This window comes from Scyliorhinus canicula, chromosome 3, assembly GCF_902713615.1.
Source record: "Scyliorhinus canicula chromosome 3, sScyCan1.1, whole genome shotgun sequence".
Lineage (NCBI taxonomy): Eukaryota > Metazoa > Chordata > Chondrichthyes > Carcharhiniformes > Scyliorhinidae > Scyliorhinus > Scyliorhinus canicula.
The window spans coordinates 23,461,858-23,482,421 of record NC_052148.1 but is presented as its reverse complement, the minus strand read 5'-3'; the positions used below and the strand labels follow the sequence as shown (position 1 = coordinate 23,482,421).

Here is a 20,564-nt window from a genome sequence, read left to right as displayed (position 1 = left end):
ACCCCCTTTTCCAGTCCCCCTGTCGTCAGCACCTCCTCCAGCAATGTGGAAGCCGGCTCTACTGGGAAGCTCTGTATCTCCTTTCTGGCAACGTCTCGAACCTGCTTGTAACTAAATATTTCCCCATGCTCCAGCCCATACTTCACTCCCAGCAACTTCAATCGCGCAAAACGAACCCCAAGAAACAAATCTTTTAGCGTCCTAATTCCTTTCTCCTCCCATCTACGATAATTTCCATCCCACTTCCCTGGCTCAAATATATGGTTCCCCGAATCGGCATTTCCCTTGACCCTGCCCCCCAGCCCAAAGTGCTGTCGAAACTGCCTCCAAATTCTCAACCAAACTATTACTACTGGACTCCCTGAGTATCTCCCTGGGGCCTTCGGGAGCGGCGCTGTCACTACTCCCTCCCTTTGGAAATAGTGAGATCTACTTCTGCTCCAGTCGCTGGTGCCCTTATACATGAATCACAGGAATTGGCATGCAGATATACAATCCGTGAGGAAAGCAGAGAGTCCTTTAATCTTTATTACCAAGGGATTGGAGTGCGGAGTACAGTTTTAATGCAATTGTCTCGGACTTTAGTGAGACCACACCTGAAGTACTTGTACTATGCGGCTGTGTTGCCTTAGGAAGGATATATGTATCTTGGAATGAGTACAGCAAAGGTTCAAAGATTCCTGGGATGAGGGAGAATGTCTTGGGAGGAGAATTTGGACTGTGAGGCATATGTCCCCCAGAGTTTGGAAGATAAATATAAATTAAAACATAAAATTCCAAAGGGGCTTGATGTGGACAGAGTCTGGGAGAATGTTTACTGCTGGGGCAGCACGGTAGCACAAGTGGAAAGCACTGTGGCTTCACAGCGCCAGGGTCCCAGGTTCAATTCCCCGCTGGGTCACTTGTCTTTGCGGAGTCTGCACTTTCTCGCCGTGTCTGCATGGGTTTCCTCCGGGTGCTCCGGTTTCCTCCCACAATCCAAAGACATGCAGGTTAGGTGGCTTGGCCATGCTAAATTGTGCTTAGTGACCAAAAAGGTTAGGTGGGGTTATTGGGTTCCAGGGATAGGGTGGAAGTGAGGGCTTAAGTGGGCTGGTGCAGACTCGATGGGCCGAATGACCTCCTTCTGCACTGCATATTCTATGTTCTATGTTTACCCTACCTGGGGAGACTGGAATTAGGGGTTAAAATCTCAGAATAAGGGACTGACTATTTAGGATGGAGATGAGCAGAAATTCCGTTTGGAATTTTCTACCCCAGAGAGCTGTGAATATTCAATCATTCAGTATACTTGAGACTAAGAGAAATAGAATTTTGGATATCAAGGGAATCAAAGGATATCAAGTATATCTGATGTAGATAAGCCAGTGAATGGCAGAGCATGTCTGAATGGCCAATAAGTCTATTCAAGCCTTTAATACTTTTGTTATGTTCTACAGTATGCCTTGAGGCACACAATAAGACCCTCGCCACAGCTAATGCTCGAGATCTCAGCTAGATCTTGGGTGCATTCCAATAAATGGGTCATTATGGGAAAAAAACTTTGGAACTGAGACCCATATACTAGTCCGAATGTTATCTACCCAATGTCAGTCTGACAGCACTGCAAGTATATCGACAATTGATGCACTGTGGTGGTCAAGCAAGTGGCTCACCATCATCTTCTCAAGGGCCTCTAGATGGGCAACAAATGCTGACCTTACTGACAATGTTCACAGCCCAAGTTCAAATTTTTATTTAAAATCTAAATGCACTGCGGACTGGCTGTCCGACCTCTCGGAATCTCTCCAAATGGAGAAAATCAAATTTGCCATCCGAGGGTCGGACGACGGCTTCCACAGAACGTGGGAGCCATTCATGCAACTGTTCCGGGACCTATTTGTGGCCAATGTACAAGAGGAAGAATAGTCGGGGGAAGGTAGCGGGAGGGGGGGGGGGGCTACAGGTTCGGTACGGGGGTTCGATGGCTAGCTAAGGCCCAAAACCAAACTAAATAAACATGTTGAGGGGGGGGGGGGGGGGGGGGGGGGGGGCGGGCGCAGTTACTACTACGAAGATGCTTACCTGTAAATATGTATGTTAATTTTTGCGTGTTTGTTTGTTGTTTTTTTTTGTTCTTTTTCTCTCCTAACAATTTGTAATTTGTTCAACATAAAATATGAAAACTGAATAAAAACATTTATAAAAAAAAAAAAATCTAAATGCAAACCCAACTTGGTAATATTAAAACAAGAATGTGGCAACTAGGGGCTTTTCACGCAACTTCATTGAAGCCTACTTGCGACAATAAGCAATTATTATTACCTTCAGCTTTGAACTCTGCAAATTTACATGTGGTTCAGTTGATTTCCAAAATTCCGAATTCCAAAGAGAATTTAATGTAAACTGTGCACTCTGTGCCCAAAAGAATGTTTGATAAATAGGGGGCACAACTTGTAGCCATTTACCACATTCCTAAACAGCAATGGTGAAATCGGACCTGATGTTGGAGGTTTCTTTGAGTCTGAGGGAAACATTGTTAAGATTTATACGCATATGCAAAAAGTTTGTCATGTGCTGAAACCAAATTGTGTGGGAGGGGCAGAGATTATGGGCTAATGTTCTAAAATTACTTGATTTGTTCTCCAATTACTTGATTCATTCCATTCATCCTCTTTATATTTCCGCCATATCCCTCTTGCCTCTTCCAAACATTGAAGTGCCCCATTTCCCCATTCTTCAGAACCTACTGCTCTGCAGGACGCCAGCCTTCTGCACATTATTCAGAAGTCAGGAGAAGGGCGTCCGCCTGGGTCTCAGTAACCAAAACTGGACAGAACATTCAAGTGAAAAGGAGTATGCAGCAGTTTAAGCATAATTTTACCCAATTTATGTGCTTGATCTTTGGCCACGCAGTTCAGCATCTTCATACTTGGCTGCTTACTTTGGCCAGTCTACCAAAAGTTCATTATGTCTAAACTTAGCTATTACATGTTTTAATCAACTTTATTCTTGCTCTGGAAAAATGCAACAAAACAAATTACAACACTCCGAGGAAGCTGAGCACACAAGATTTGCTAGAACACTCACCTGGTCTTTCACACACACTTCCATTCACTGGGTTGATGCAGGTAGCCGCTTTCAAACTAGCATAATTAGGTTCTGCCAAATAACCACAGAATCCTGCATCACTTGGCTCTTCCGTCATCCACTGCAGTGATGTGTTTGTGAAGGGTGACATGTCTTCCCAGCACCAATATGAAACATTGATTTTCCGCAATCCAACCCATGGGGTTATGGGAGCTTTGTACTGTAATTTTAACAATTGGGTCAGCGTTAATGTGGACAACATTCACAAAAATAGCAGAAAAGACATGTATTCCAGAATTTAAAACCTGCAGAATTAATCGGTCATCGCTTTTTCAGCTTCTGACTGAATTGTTGCAAATGTTCAGGATTATATGCTTCTTTCAGATCAGATTAAGTTTGGTGCAAGAACAGGAGTAGGACATTCTGCCCAACAAGCCAGATACAAGGTTCTATGCCATCATGATTAATCTGTACCACAATTTCATTCACCAGCCTTTTCTGCATATCTCTTGATACACTTACCTAACACTACATTACTTAGGACTTCAAATATTATATTGGCTGTCAAGTGTTTCGCATTGTCCCAAGGTCGTGAAAGGTTCTTTATGAATCAATATCTTTTTTTCAATAAAATTCATTCCATCTCAGTCTTACAAATTTCAAATGCCCCAGAATTCACAGTTTCTTGGGGAGCTATGTTAAATTTTTCCACTACATTATGGGAAATAAAGTTCGTGATTTCACTTCCAATTGTCCCAGCTTAATTTTTAGTCATGCCACATTGTTCTGTATTTACCAATGAAGGAACTTCTCCTCTGTATCTACCGTAAAGAATCATTTTACAATTAAAAATACCACGTTAGATCGCCCCTCAATCTTGTAACCGCAAGATAATGCAGGTAACGTTTGTGCAATGTGTTGTCATAATTTAGCCCTTGAAGTACTAGTTTAGTTGTGGTAAATCTGCATCATGCAGAGGAACACCACCACCACCTGAAAGTTCCCATCCCAAGCCACAAACCACTCCAACTTGAACAATATTGCTGTCCCCTCACGGTCTCTGGGTTAAAATCTAGCAAGTATCTTCCTAACTACTGTCGGTGTATCTACTCCACATGAACTGCGAAGGTTCAAGAAGGCAGCTCAACACAACAAAACCAAGGCAATTAAAATAGAATAGAACAGAATCCCTACAGTGCAGAATGAGGCCATTCAGCCTATCAAGTCTGCACCGACACTCTGAAAGAACACCCGCCTAGGCCTACTCCCCGCCATATCTAGACAATCATATTTAACCTTTTGACACGAAGGGGCAATTTAGCATGGCCAATCCACCTAACCTGCACATCTTTGGGCTGTGGAAAGAAACCGGAGTACCCAGAGGAAACCCAAGCACACACCTGTAAACTCCAAACAGGCAGTCATCCAAGGCCGGAGTTGAAGCCGGGTCTCGGGCGCTGTCAGACAGCAGTGCTAACCACATTTACTTTAGGTTAAAAACACCAAATTATGCCTTGACCATCAAACCACAGGCAAGCAACATACATTTACTTGTTGAACGACCAAAATCCAGAGATTAACACACAACAAAAATAAGGCAGATAGCAACTTCTTCACAAGTGGTAGGGATAGAAACATTGAAATAGAAACACAGAAGATAGGAGCAGGAGGAGGCCATTCAGTCCTTCGAGCCTGCTCCACCATTCGTCACGATCATGGCTGACCATCCAACTCAATAGCCTAAACCTGTTTTCTCCCCAGAACCCTTGATCCCATTCGCCTCAAGTGCCATATCTAGCCACCTCTTGAAAGTATTCAATGCCTTAGCCTCAAACTACTTCCTGTGGTAATGAATTCCACAGGCTCACCACTCGTTGGATGAAGAAATATCTCCTCATCTCGGTCCTAAATGGTCTATCCCGAACCCTCAGACTGTGAGCCCTGGTTCTGAACACACACATCCCATCAGGAACATCCTCCCTGCACCCACCCACCCTATCTAGTCCTCTATACCGCCCTTTTTGAATATTAGAGTGATATTAGCTGTCCTCCAATCTGCAGGAACTGCTCCAGAGTCTATAGAATCCTCGAAGATGACCACCAAATAGCAATAAGCCCTAACCAGCAATGCTGAAATTTTGCTGAATTAAAAGGAGTCTCCCCTGGGACAAACATATCCTCTGGAGTTTGGTTGTCCAAAACTACAGATGGAATCTGACTAAAGCTCCAGAACTGCAGCATCACTTGGTCACTCACTACTGCTTTCTAATCTCTTGAGGTAGAGGCCAACATTTCATTTGGATTTGATTGATTTTGCAGCAGTCCACAAAATCCCATTCCTCCTCTACAGCTCTTAGTCTCGTACCCTTGATAAAATATTCTAATTGCTCTCTCTTGTATCCAGATTGAATGACCTCACACTTCGCCACATTGAAAGCCATCTCAAATAAGCAAAATATAGTGGATGCTGGAATCTGAAAGAAGAATAAAGTTCACCAGAAAATGTATTTACAAGATCCTCTAGTCCTGTTGTTGACAAACATCCCTACAGTTTTGTCCCTTCACTTAGTGCCCATAATGTAAGAATCCCCCTATTTAAACCTTGTTTATTCCTTTATTTTCCCCTTGTTTTTACTATTACAATTTTTATCTATGGGCAATTAAAGGGCCTGTGCTTTAATGCAGACTTTGCCTTTAATTCAGGCAGGAAAGATCAGTGATGACTCGGTTTGACTGACTTGACTGGTGGCCAATGAACTGGCCCAAAATGCATGGGTTTGCCAATAACTCATGGTGATTGGTTCTGATTTCTCTGGAATGTCTCTCTTCCCAATAAGGCTGGGTTGTTCCATTTTCACTTTCAGTTCAAAAGTTAGAAGAAACATCGCTGAAGTTTCTCTCTCAATGATCTGATTAGTTACCTCTAAAAATCCAGTGCAAGAATTTACTTGACACTGCCAAGGATTGAGATAAAAATTTGGGCTGGAAGCTAGGTTTGATGCAAGACAAAGAATCTTATGAGGGAAGCCGAATCAAAGGTAGCCCTCGAGTTGAAGGCCCAGTTTAATAAAGTGTCTCTTCAGAGGAAATCCTACTACCTGTGAGTACTGAATGGATATTACTACCAGAAGACCATCACCAACTTTACAACGGTGGCTTTGAACAGTCAACATGCTGGGAGGACAGCCTACTGCAAAGAATTCAACATCGAAAGTAAGGATCCATCCATTTCAACATTACTCATTTTTTTTTACCCCTTTCCACCCCTTTGTTTGTTTGTCTTGTATGTGTGTGAGGGTAGAGGGTGGGACCGTTAAGGGGGGTAGTAAGTTAGCCTGTCATTATTCTGCTGTAATTACTGCACATTTCATCTTTATTTCTGTTATAAATAAACAATAAACTTACAAACCTGGTGACTGTAAATTATTGGGAAGCCAAGGACCAAAGATTGAGACTTCGATACAAATTACTGGTTAATTCACTTGTGTTGGGACTCCAGGTCCCGAGAGGCAGGAATTGACCGTGCACAAGCCCAGGGTGTTGTTTCAATAAGCCTTCAAATTCCACATCAAACCACACAATCTCCTGTCCCTTCTAACTGTATTGTCATTGTAAACCTGGTAAGAAGTCTTACAACACCAGGTTAAAGTCCAACAGGTTTGTTTCAAACACGAGCTTTCGGAGCACTGCTCCTTCCTCAGGTGAATGAAGAGATATGTCAATAAGGAGCAGTGATCCGAAAGCTCATGTTTGAAACAAACCTGTTGGACTTCAACCTGGTGTTGTAAGACTTCTTACTGTGCTCACCCCAGTCCAACGCCGGCATCTCCACATCATTGTAAACCTGGATCGACAACTCTCCAGTCCTAATCCAAATAATTGATATTTCTGGTGTAAGTCTGAGGTCTCAGCACAGATGCATGCAGAAAACTGTTTCTTCCAGAGAATGCCCTCTTTATCCCTACTTGGACTCCTAACACTACTGAATAATAATAAATAATAATCGCTTATTGTCACAAGTAGGCTTCAATGAAGTTACTGTGAAAAGCCCCTAGTCATCACATTCCGGCGCCTGTTCAGGGAGGTCGGTACGGGAATTGACCCCGCGCTGCTGGCCTTGTTCTGCACTACAAGCCCACTGTGCTAAACCAGACCCTCTTTTTTATTGTCTCAAGTAGACTTACATTAACACTGCAATGCAGTTACTGTGAAAATCCCCTAGTCGCCACATTTCAGCGCCTGTTCAGGTACACAGAGGGAGAATTCAGAATGTCCAATTCACCGAACAAGAACGTCTTTCAGGACTTGTGGGAGGAAACTGGAGCACCCGGAGGAAACCGACGCAGGCACATGGAGAACGTGCAGGCTCCGCACAGACAGTGACGCAAGACGGGAATCGAACCTGGGACCCTGGTGCGATGAAGCAACAGTGCTACCCACTGTGCAACCGTGCCACCCTTGTACCAACTTGAATACCAGCTTGCATCAAATGGTTATTACAATTCAATGTGCTTGAATTTCTGATATTGCCTGTATGGGATCAGAGCCAATGCCGACTGCAAGGCTACACAGGCACCTCCTATTTTTGTATCTCTTGTTCCTTTAAATTTAATTTTCCCAATCTTCCGGATTTAACCTTCTCCTAGCATGTGTTTGTGTGTAATACTTAATCCAGTCTTTTGTTTTATTTGTTCAGCATGTGTGCTTTACAGCAATGATGGGGGTTTAACCATTTGGAGGTACATATGAATTCTGAATCATAACAAATATTTCTCAGTTTGCCAGTAGGGTTTTGCACAATTCAGGCCAGTTTACTGCAATCAATTTGTCTATCATCCCTTTGAAGCTTTCTTTATTTATTTTCTTCATTCATAGAATGTAGGCATCCATAGAATACCTACAGTGCAGAAGGAGGCCATTCAGCCGATCGAGCCTGCACCGACCCTCCAAGAGAGCCCTCTATTTAGCCCACTCCCCGTGACTCCTCACATTGATAATGGCCAATCCACCTCACCTGTACATCTTTGGAATGAGGGGACAAGCCAAAGCACCCAGAGAAAACCCATGCAGACATGAGAGAACGTGCAAAGTCCACATGGACAGTCACCCAAGGCCCGACTGGAACCCAGGTCCCTGGTGCTGAGACAGCAGCGCTAACCACTGTGCACCGTACCGCCAGTCATGGTAACCAACTGTCCCATAATTCGGTTTTTCATCCTGCATCGGGCCTTCCCGGGACGTGCTTAGTCCTGGATTTCTTGCATCTCTGCAGGCTTTATGACTTTGCATGGGTCAGCTGTGGCAAGTTGGTAGTTTGCTTTGATCCCAGGGGTTAATTTAGAGCGTTGGTGGATAACTCGTAATCCTCAACGACATTACTGTCACTATTCCCCAGATACTTCCTTACAGATTAATCCTTGCAAATTAATCCTACTTTTTCAGCCATTGCTAAAACTAGTATAGCCTATTTATTTGTCATATCTGAAATATTTTCATATTATCTTAGAATCGTTGCAGCACAGAAGGGGGCCATCCGGCCCTTCATGTTACTGCCAGATCTCTGCAAGAACAATTTAGCCAGTTCCACTCACTGTCCTTTTTACCATAGCTCTGCAAATTGCTTTTTCTAGTCTGATAATTATCCAATCCCCTTTTCAAAGCCACGATTGAATCTTCCTGTACCACCCTCCGGCATTACATTCCAGTTCCTCACCACTCACTCTCATGTTGCCTTTAGTTCTTTTGCCAGTCACCTGTGAGTCCTCTTTTTCGACCCCTTCACCAATCGATTTGCTTTATTAAGTGAGACAGCAGCGCTAATGTGCTTCATTTGTAAAGAGGGTGGCCAGGAAAAGAATTGGTCCACTTAAGGACAGTGGGGGGAATCTATGTGTTGAGCCAGAGGAAATGGGCGAGGTACTAAATAAATACTTTGCATCAGTGTTCACTGAAGAAAGGGACTTTATGGAAGATGATTCTTGGGTAGGGTGTGTGTGGACAGTCTGGAAAAGGAGGTGGCATTGAGTCCTTTAAAAGATAATAAGGTAGATAAGTCTCCTGGGCCAGATTGGATTTACTCCAGAATACAGAGGGAAGCAAGGGAGAATACTGAGGGAAGCAAGGGAGGAAATTGCTGGGGCCTTGACTGGCATCTTTGTATCCTCATTGGCTACAGGTGAGATCCCAGAGGACTGGAGAATAGCGAATGTGGTACCGCTGTTTGTGGTAGCAGGGATAATCCTGGAAACTATAGGCCAGTGATCCTCACGTCAGTAGTAGGTAAATTATTGGAGAGAATTCTCAGGGACAGGATTGATACCCATTTGGAAACAAATGGACTCATTAGCAATAGACAGCATGGTTTTGTGAAGGGGAGGTTGTGCCTCACTAACTTGATCGAGTTTTTTGAGGAGGTGACAAAGATGATTGATGAGAGAGGGCGGTGGATGCTTACATGGGCTTCGGTGCCTCATGGCAGACTGGTACAAAAGGTGAAGTCACACGGGATCAGAGGTGAAGTGGTAAGATGGATACAGAAGTGACTCGGTCACAGAAGGCAAAGGGTAGCAGTAGAAGGGTGTTTTACTCAATGGAAGGTTGTGACTAGTGGTGTTCCACAGGGATCAGTGCTTGGGCCTCTGTTGTTTGTGGTGTGCATAAAGGATTGAGGAAAATGTAGCCAGTCTGATTAGTAAGTTCGCGGATGACGCCCAGGTTGGTGGAGTTGTAGATAGTGTTGAGGATTGTCAGAAGATACAGCAGGACATAGATAGGTTGGAGACTTGGGCAGAGAAACTGCAAATGGAGTTTAATCCGCAGAAATGTGAGGTAATGCATTTTGGTAGGTCTAACAGAGTGGAAATATACCGTAAATGGCACAACTCTTAGGAATATAGAAAGTCAGAAAGATCTGGGCGTGCAGGTCCACAGATCTTTTAAGGAGGCAACACAAGTGGACAAGAAGTCAAGAAAGCATACGGAATGCTTGCCTTCATTGGATGGGGCATTGAGTATAAAAGCTAGCAAGTCATGCTACCATTGCATAGAACCTTGGTACTGCTGCACTTGGAATATTGCACACAATTCTGGTCGCCAGAAAGATGTGGAGACTTGAGAGGGTGCAGAGGAGGTTAACCAGGATGTTGCCTGGTCTGGAGGGTGGTAGCTATGTGGAGAGGCTGAATAGACTCACACTATTTTCATTAGAAAGATGGAGGTTGCGGGGGGACTTGATAGAGGTCTCCCTTGTCAACAAATCAAAGATGATTGTCATCGACTTCAGGAAGCGTAGTGGAGTACATGACCCTGCCTACATCAATGGGAATGAAGTAGAAAGGGTCGAGAGCTTCAAGTTTTTAGGTGTACAGATCACCAACAGCCTGTCCTGATACCCCCATGCCGACACTATAGTTAAGAAAGCCCACCAATGACTCTACTTTCTCAGAAGACTAAGGAAATTTGGCATGTCAACTACAACCCTCACCAACTTCTACAGATGCCCCATTGAAAGCATTCTTTCTGATTGTATCACAGCTTTGGTATGGAGCCTGCTCTGCCCAAGACCGCAGGAAAGTACAAAAGGTCGTGAATGTAGCCCAGTCCATCTCGCAAACCAGCCTCCCATCAATTGACTCTATCTATAATTCCTGCTGCCTCAGAAAGGCAGCCAGCATAATTAAGGACCCCACGCACCCCGGTCATAACATACTCTCTTCCACCTTCTTCCATCAGGAAAAAGATACCAAAGTTTGAGGTCACGTGCCAACCAACTCAAGAACAGCTTCTTCCTACTGCCATCAGACTTTTGAATGGACCTACCACGTATTAAGTTGATCTTTCCTCTACACCTTGCTATAACTGTAACATTATATTCTGCAGTCTCTACTTCCTTCCCTATGTACGGCATGCATTGTTTGTACAGCATGCAAGAAACAATACTTTTCACTTTATACTAATACATGTGACAATAAATCAAATCAAAGTCGACAAGATTATGAGAGGCATGGATAGAGTGGATGGGCAGGCACTCCTTCCCAGAGTGGAGGGGTCAGTCAACAGGGGGCATAGGTTTAAGTTCTGTGGGGCAAAGTTTAGAGGAGATGTGCGAGGCAGGTTTTTTTACGCAGAGGGTGGCGAGTGCCTGGAACGTGTTGCCAGGGGAGGTTGTGTGAGCAGACACATTAACGGCGTTCAAAAGGGATCCTGACAAACACATGGATAGGATGTGTATAGAGGGATACAGCACAAGGAAGTGCTGAGGGTTTTGGCAAAGGTTGGTGTCATGACCGGTACAGGCTTGAAGGGCCAAAGGGCCTGTTCCTGTGTTGTATTCTTCTTTGTTCTAACCAATGTGCACCGCACCGCCAATCATGGTAACCAACTGTCATAAACTTTACTACTCAATATCCTGTTCCTGTATTCCATGCAAATATAAAAACTTTCCATTATAACCACTTTATTCATACTGCATGGTTCCCATGTTTATACATTTCTTCCCACTTAGTAGCCTGCAGTCAACAACCGGAGAAGGACCTCATTTTATACTTCCTAATTCATAGCTGTTTCCACTGTCAGATCAACTTCACTGAAATCCCTCCTTTCTCCTAATTTCATCATTGATTGATCCCATTCTTTCTCCAATTCCTCTTTCCCTTCTAAAGAAACTGTAACCTGGAACATTTAGATCCCAATCATATCCAGCATTGTTCATGAACAAGTTTGGTTTAAATTGTAGGAATTCAACAATTGCTAATTACGAGTCAATTAGCTCGGCCTTGTTCGGTGGACTGAGCCTTATCCGAATTTTTGGTTGCGGACTTGTGATTGTTGTTTGAAATATTCTTGGATCCGCGTAGTTCAATACCACATAATTGATGTATACGCCAATTATGTACAGATGCTTGATTTAGAATGGAGGAAAGTTCAGTGGAACCTAAAACTCCCAAGCAAGATCCGCTGAAAGCAAATTAAACTCACCAACACATGCATAATCTGTAATTCCTTGAGCACAAATTCGACTTTCTTCTGTGATGTAAGTGAGGCAAGTGCTGCATTCTGACCCCGACAAAACAGCTTTGCATTATCATAGTTATCTTTTGCGATGGTGATCGTCAGACATGAGTTTCCCACCAAGTGCCAACTCTCCCCACAGATGGTTTCTGTAGATGCCAATTTGAAAAATAAACACTTCAAAATGAAACACAATACTGCTTTCCATCCATTTTGATTTGAAAATCAAAGATACATAACTGCAACCGCGTTTTGAAGGCTACATAGGAGACTTTCAAATTTGCTTAAAAATATGCATTGTTCCTCCAAGCAGACAAATACTGTATATGCGTGTGATGCAAATGGCTGTTGACATGCTGATGTACCAGCAAGCTTCATTTCCCTCCATCACCACTCTCCCTCTTTCACGTGTCCACTTCACAGCCCATCAATCATGCACTACTAGTAAAACAAGTAAACAAAAAGCAGCTTCATAGCAAGCTGAAATGGGAATTGTTTGAAGCTACATGCCAACAATTCCTTCTCCCTTTTAAACACAAAAGTACATATTAATGTCTTCAAAATCCAGACCCCAGTTATATCAGTTTTAAAGCACAATTTAACAAGTAGAGGTTTGTGTTCCAGAGTGGAAGACAGAGATATGCTTCACATTTCACAGGCGGGTTAACTTGATAACTGAACTAAAGATAATTCCCATGATACAAAACTGCACGATCAGCGCAAGTTGGATATGAAATTGTGTCTCATGGCTCTTTACCACAAATACTGTTTAGATATCATATAATTTGAGATGTAAAATGTGCCATTGTGCTGCTGGCGGTGATGCGGGACTAGTCCAGGGAACCATTTTAATTCTACACTGTTTTGCAAAATATGAAAGATTCCATAGGTTAACTACAACATGACAAAGTTTGGCAGTTAAGCAAGGGTGAAGGGTTAGAGTGATGTAGTTGTTCAAATTCCAAGAAAAAAAGCAATCAGGATAACGTGAATACACCGCCCCTAAATGTGCTTAGAAACACAGAAAATAGGAAGAGGCCATTCAGCCCTTTGAGCCTGCACAACCATTCATTATGATCATGGCTGGTCATCCAACTCAATAGCCTAATCCCACCTTCCCCCATATTCTTTGATCCCCTTTGCCCCAAGTGCTATATCTAACTGCTTCTTGAAAACATACAATGTTTTGGCCTCAACTACTTCCTGTGGTAACAAATTCCACAGGCTCACCAATCCCTGGGTGAAGAAATTTCTCTTCTTCTCAGTCCCGAATGCTTTACCCCGTATCCTCAGACTCTGACCTTTGGTTATGGACACACCCACATCAGAAAACATCCTTCTTGCATCTGCCCTATCTAGTCCTGTTAGAATTTTATAGGTTTCTAGGAGATCTCCCCCCCCCCCAATTCTTCTAAACGTCAGCTAACAGAATCCTAACCAACTCGAGCTCTCCTTATGCATCCACCCTGCCATCACAAAAATGTTATCCTCCCCACAATTGTCTACTTGCAAGAGTACTCTTCTTGTTCAATGACTGTTACATTCCTAGGGAACAATAGCTGCAACATCAAGAAGTGAGAGCTGGAGAAAGTCACCAGTGTCGCCCGGACCAGACTGGAGAATTGTAAGGTATTTCAAGTATGACAAGAAAACAAACTAAAAACCTACCAGGTAACGGGATGCATTCCTGGTTCCTGGGTTCCCATTGGCAGTTCTGGTCCATGGCACAACTTTTACAACTAGTCAGTTTGTTACAAACATACTCAGGTTTATCTTTTGGACACGACTCATAATCCCAGATTGATACCTGAAAAGAAAATTTTAAATATGCTTGTTAACTGACACAACCCACTCTATTATGATACGAACAAAGGCTCAAGATCAGAAAACTTCAAGGTACATTGCACATCTTATCAATTTGTTACCTTAAATTTCAACTATACCAATGCTCTCTTGGCTGGCCTTCCACCCTTCACTGTGCATAAACAAGCTCACCTCTAAACTCTGCTGCCCATCTCTCAACTAGCATGGTCCTGTTCATTCATTAACTTAACTCTCGCAAACCCATCTCAGCTTGTGTCCTCTATCTCAAAATTGTCAACCTTGGATTCAAATCCTTCCTTGGTCACTATGTCCCATCACTGTAACCTCTTCAAACGCCTCAACATTGAGATATTGGCTCGTAACTTCCCAGAGTGGCAATCAGTGGTGGATTGTCACCCCATAGTGAATTACCTGAACCTAAAATGGAAACTACCTGCCTTGCCTGACCTTCCTGACTCAGGCCAGATGACACTGAGGAAGTGAAGCGCATCCATGGTTCCAGCGACAGAGTGCAACAGAAGCAGAGCGGAGAAGGCATGCCCCCTTTTGAGAGCACTAGTTGTTTTAAAGCCGGAAAGTTTAAAGGTCCACTGAAAGAAAGCAGGTAGGTTTCTCAGAGGCAAATTAATGGGATACACTTCTAACTCTTTCAGAGTGTAAAACTGGCCGAACCATCCAAAGTAAGCGATTTAAATTACTTTATTGGATGGTTCCCAGCTGAACGGGTGCCCTACTGGACAATTACCGAGTAAACCTTCACCTGGGAACTTCCGAGAGGGTGTCCCCAAATCCGGCACTGGAGAGGCTAGAAGTTATTGCTAATTGATTTTCCTCCAATTCTTATCCTCTATGCATTCCTGATTTTCATCATTCCACCATTGGTGGCCATGCATTCAATGGCCTAATTCTGGAATTACTTCACCAACTCAAGACATATTCCATCTCACAGCTGAGCTCTCGTCTCAGTATTTTACACTATTTGTATCAATGCTAACAATGGCAGTCTTCCAAATTTGACTCCATTGATCCTCCAACACTCCAAATGTGCCACAAGATGCTCTGCATGCTGCATAAGCTATCCATACTAAAATTAAGCTTCAATCTCCTTCTCATCATCTCCCAGTAACTCCAATGTGAAAATCCTTCCCTTCAGTCTTTCCGTCCCCTTGCAATATTCAAGGTTCGTCTTTCCTAACCATTTGCTTACTGATCCATGCCCTCCTCTCCGACTATTCCAAGTTGCACGTGCCTGGCAAAATGGATGCTGAGCCTTCAACTAATCTTGGCAATAAATATTCCCTACAATACAGCCACTTCAAGAATAACCTACACACAAATGAGTGAAGATTTAAGCAAACTGTTTCTTATCGATTTCTTTCAGTCCTTCTTTGCCATCTCTCTTCACCAGTATTACGGAAGCACATTATTTGGTACTCACTACCCTTGCCTCGTTATTGGAATGTAATTCTTTGCTTTTCAGTGGAAAAAGTCTTTAAACTCTTTTATCACTTTCACAAAGATTATGGAGCTAATGCTTTTTCTGTCTGAGTGAACGGAACATGTTTGCAAGCAGAAAGTAAAGTGGATGCTATCTGACCTACAAACAAAATCTATCTATTTTTCATCCCAATTCTTTTCTCGCATCTAGTTTGAATTTATCAGCCCAGGAGGGCAGCATGGTGGTGCAGTGGGTTAGCCCTGCAGCCTCACGGCACTGAGGTCCCAGGTTCAATCCCGGCTCTGGGTCACTGAGTCCGTGTAGAGTTTGCACATTCTCCTCATGTTTGCGTGGGTTTCATCCCCACAATCCAAAAATGTGCAGGCTTGGTGGATTGGCCACGCTAAATTGCCCCTAATTTGGAAAAAATGAATTGGGTATTCTAAATTTATATTTAAAAAAATAAAGACATAAAAATTTATCAGCCCAGCATGAGCAATCGGACTTCAGTTTTACAAGGTTGGGGGCTCAATCCTGCTCCAAGGCATGTGCATAATCTGGGCTGAAGTGTTACATTTCAAGAGGTGTCATTCTTCAGATAAGACATTATACCAAGGCAATAACTTGGTTCGCATAGTTTTAGGGATCCCAAGCCAGTATGTGAATAATAATAATCTTTATTAGTGTCACAAGTAGGCTTACATTAACACTGTATTGAAGTGACTGTGAAAATCTCCTAGTTCACCTGTTCGGGTACACGGAGGGAGAATTCAGAATGTCCAATTCACCTAACAAGCATGTCTTTCGGGACTTTTGTGGAAGGAAACCGGAGCACCCGGAGGAAACCCATACAGACACGGGGAGAACGTGCAGACTCCACACAGACAGTGACCCAAGCCCAGAATTGAAGACGGGTCCCTGGCACTGTGAAGCAAGTGCGAACCAAAGAGGAGCAGGCAGGCTTTCTCTGCTGAACTGGCTAATCTCGCTCCTTCAAACGTCACCTCCATAACCAAACCATGAATATCGATCTCATACATTTTCTGGGATTGTGTGTAAAAATGGCCTTGAGGTTTGTTTAACTAATAATCATAACTGTTTGAGGTAATTCATGGTATTTGAAGGGACTGCAAACATTTCAGGATTTCTGAGGAGCTTTATCAATGCAAAACATCCTTTTCCTTGGTAAATGTTTTCTACCAAGATAAACAGCACTGCGTCCATCATATTCAGAACTGAGTCAAGTCCACTGCTGTCATTTTGTTTAACACAACAAAAATAGCTTATTTTACAAAGATAGCTTATTCTGGAACACACCAGAAAAATGATAGTTAAATGGACAATACAAAAACATTCTGAAGGATTGGTCGCTATACTCACAGTGGCTTCCGTGCAGTTACTATTCTTAGACAAGCACTTATCATGACACCATTGACAGCCATTTGTGTTTACTGTACAGCTGTAGCAATCAGTATACTGATCACACTTTTCATTATCTGCATCTGTAGTACAGTGGAGAGGAAAAAACATTTTTAATGAATATAGAAATAAGATATGTTCAAACACCAGTGATTTCTATGGAAATATGCCCTGGAGCCATCCTATAAAGCTAATTTCACCTTAACTGAGCACGTTCTGCAGTCCAACCACCAGCAGGGCCTGGTGATTGCTCTGCTGTTACATCTCCGGGGAATTTCCAAACTGAACTTGATCCAAAATAGTATTGTAAATATGAAAAGATTTCCATATAAATAGTTTTTTGTACTGCAGACCACTTAATTCATATTCTTAAGTGACAAATCATGCTAAGTGCACTGTATAAGCCACGTGCAAATCAATCCTGTGAGCAGGAAGAACCAACTCAAAATGAAACGAGCCATATTTTACTGTTCACCCTTATCTGTTCGGATGAACTATTTTATGACGTTTGCCACATTTAGTCATAGTCACAGTATCACTGCCATTTTACTGTTACTTAGTTCACCATTACCGAACCTGTGGATCACGATCAAAACCGTGTAGCTCTGTTGTGCAACAATGCTCTCTTTGCGAACATCACGGCTAGAACTAAGCCTTTCATTATATTGCATGTCAACAAAATTAAACAAGAAATCGGTTTCCACATAATAGCTGACAGAGGAAAGACCCATGTTGTCCATTCCCCAATGAAGAGGGGAGACTTCAAACGTGCTGCCACACCTCTGAATTTTGAGAAAACAAATGGAAAGTGAAAGCAACGGCATACACACCTAACTTCACACTACCCAACTGTGTTTATTTCCAAGTGGGGCACTGGGCTGGAGCGGGGTGCAGGAAAGTGTGTGGCACATTTCAGGAATCACCATGGAAAACCTTTTCCTGATTTTCCAAAGCATTCAAACAAACGCCAGGGAAAGACATTTATTCGAAAGATATGAGTAGGTATAACACAGCTGCCCCCAACACCCCAAAAATATTCCCACATCCCTATGAACAGAGGACTCTACAGCACCAGAGAAGGCCACTTGCAATTTCACTCCACAGATAGAAAAAGCCAAATTTGCTTTTTGAATAAATCACTCCATTGATAGACAAACGAGAAATAATGAAGGGAAAATGTCCGAGCCAACCCTCAAGCAGGTCGACTCGTCCTCGAGGAAAGGTTAATGGTGGTCTGTGGATTTGTCTTTCAGCTGAAGAACAGCAACAAGCCGAATTTCAAAATGTGTGTCGGACAGCACAAGACATTTTTTAAACCATTCAGACACAAATTTAAAATCAACTTAGGAATGCTAGAACCGGAAAAAGCAATATTAAGGACATACATGTTTTGTTGGGGCACACGTCAACAATCTGTTGCTTTTCTTTTGCTGTTGCCATTTCCCAGGGCACACAACCCATCATGTTGATGTTCCACACACAATGGATTCCAGGGGCTGCACCAACACATGCCACTTCATCAGAGAAAGACTCACAACTGGCTGGGGTAAACATCAGAACGTCGCTGAGCAGAAGACTGTTGAACCCGCCAAAAATGTACATGGTGCTGAAAACAAGGAAAAACACATCAGAATCCAGCCTTTGTCCAGAATATTTCTGAAAAATCTTTCACAAGCCCTTGCTTGTGAATATTCCAGCAGGTATTAAGTTGAGATTTTTCTAGATCCTACAGCAACCAACAGAGCGTTTCTAAGCTGGCAGGGAGTCAGCTCCAAAGAAAACTTTGGCTTAATACTGAAATAGAGGTCCCATGTGAATTTTTAGTATAGATGAATGAATAGTGACATGAATAGCTTCCTGGTCCAGTGATTGTCATATGGTCCATTCTACATTATATAGGAAACAAAGTGTAGGACTAAATAGGTCTCTTTCCAGGTGGCGGGCAATGACTAGTGCATGCCAAGGGTCATTCCTGGGACCCCAGCTATTCACAATGTACATTAATGATTTGCATGAAGGAACAAAATAGAACATCTCCAAAGTTGCAGGTGACATAATGCTGGATGGGAGGGTGAGCTGTGAGCAGGATGCAGAAATCCTGCAGTGTGATTTGGACAAGTTGAGTGAGTGGGCAAATGCACAGCAGATGCAGCATATTATGGATAAATGTGAGGTTATCCATTTTGGTGGTAAAAACGGGAAGGCAAATTATTATCTCAATGGATGTTGATTGGGATAAGGGAATGTGCAACTGACATGGGTATCCTCGTACACCTGTCGCTGAAGGTAAGCATGCTGGTGCAGCAGGTGGTAAAGGCGGCAAATGGTATGTTGGCCTTCATAGCAAAATGATTTGAGCACAGGTGCAATGATGTCTTGCTGCGATTATACAGGGCCTTGGTGAGGCCACACCTGGAATATTGTGCACCGTTTTGGTCTTATCAGAGGACGGATAGTCTTGCTATAGAGGGAGTGCAGCGAAGGTTTACCAGACTGATTTCTAGGATGGCAGCACTGATGTACGAGGAGAAATTGAGTCGGTTAGAATCATATTGGCTGGAGTTTAGAATAATGAGGGGGGATCTCAGAGAAACCTGCAAAATTCTAACAGGACTAGACAGGAAGGATGTTTCCGAGGGTGGGGGAAGTCCTGAACTAGAGGTCACAGTCTGAGGATACGGGGTAAACCATTTAGGTCAGAGAATAGGAGAAATTGCTTCACCCAGAGAGTGGCGAGCCTGAGGAATTCACCGCCAGTTGAGGTAATGAAAGCAGTTGAGACCAAAACATTGTATGTTTTCAAGGAGTTAGATATAGCTCTTGGGGCTAATGGGATCAAAGGATACGGGGGGGGGGAAACAGGAAGAGGTTACTTAGTTGTATGATCAGCCATGGTCATAATTAATAGCACAGCAGGCTCGAAGGGCCGAGTGACCTACTCCTGCTCCTATTTTCTATGTTTTTTTAATAACAACTATTTTAAAAATTAAAAATCTTTCCCATACCCAAGAAAAAAAGTGGAAAGTCAAAGGAAGCCAATTTTTAAAAAGTTCAAGACACAGTACAGCAAAAATGGCCATTTTTAATGCAGAAAAGTGTGAGGTGATTCATTTTGGAAGGAATAACAGGAATACAAGAGTACTGGGCTGATGGTAAGATTCTTGGTAGTGTGGATGAGCAGAGAGATCTCGGTGTCCATGTCCGTAGATCCCTGAAAATTGCCACCCAGGTTGAGAGGGTTGTTAAGAAGACGTACGGTGTGTTAGCTTTTATTGGTAGAGGAATTGAGTTTTGGAGCCATGAGGTCATGTTGCAGTTGTACAAAACTCTGGTGCGGCCGCAATTGGAGTATTGCGTGCAGTTCTGGTCGCCACATTATAGGAAGGATGTGGAAGCATTGGAAAGGGTACAGAGGAGATTTACAAGGATGTTGCCTGGTATGGAGGGAAGATCTTATGAGAAAGGCTGAAGGACTTGAGGCTGTTTTCGTTAGAGAGAAGAAGGTTAAGAGGTGACTTAATTGAGGCATACAAGATGATCAGAGGATTAAATAGGGTGGACATTGAGAGCCTTTTTCCTCAGATGGTGATGTCCAGCACGAGGAGACATAGCTTTAAATTGAGGAGAGATAGAGATAGGACAGATGTCAGAGGTAGGTTCTTTACTGAGAGAATAGTAAGGGCGTGGAATGCCCTGCCGTAGTGGACTCGCCAACACTAAACACATTCAAATGGTCATTGGATAGGCATATGGACGATAAGGGAATAGTGTAGATGGGCTTTAGAGTGGTTTCACAGGTCGGCAC

The 20,564-nt window shown here is 43.1% G+C and overlaps 1 protein-coding gene across 1 annotated transcript in view; it reads right to left on the bottom strand.

Moving 5' to 3' along the window:
• The window catches only part of atrn (attractin), a 382,044-nt gene that overhangs the window by 224,496 nt on the left and 136,984 nt on the right, over positions 1-20,564 (bottom strand). The window contains exons 13-17 of the mRNA XM_038792945.1: positions 18,145-18,365; positions 16,721-16,842; positions 13,747-13,885; positions 12,046-12,227; positions 3,070-3,289 (exon numbers count right to left, since the gene is read on the bottom strand). Coding sequence (XP_038648873.1) covers positions 3,070-3,289; positions 12,046-12,227; positions 13,747-13,885; positions 16,721-16,842; positions 18,145-18,365 — 884 coding nt within the window. The remainder of the gene's footprint in view (positions 1-3,069; positions 3,290-12,045; positions 12,228-13,746; positions 13,886-16,720; positions 16,843-18,144; positions 18,366-20,564) is intronic.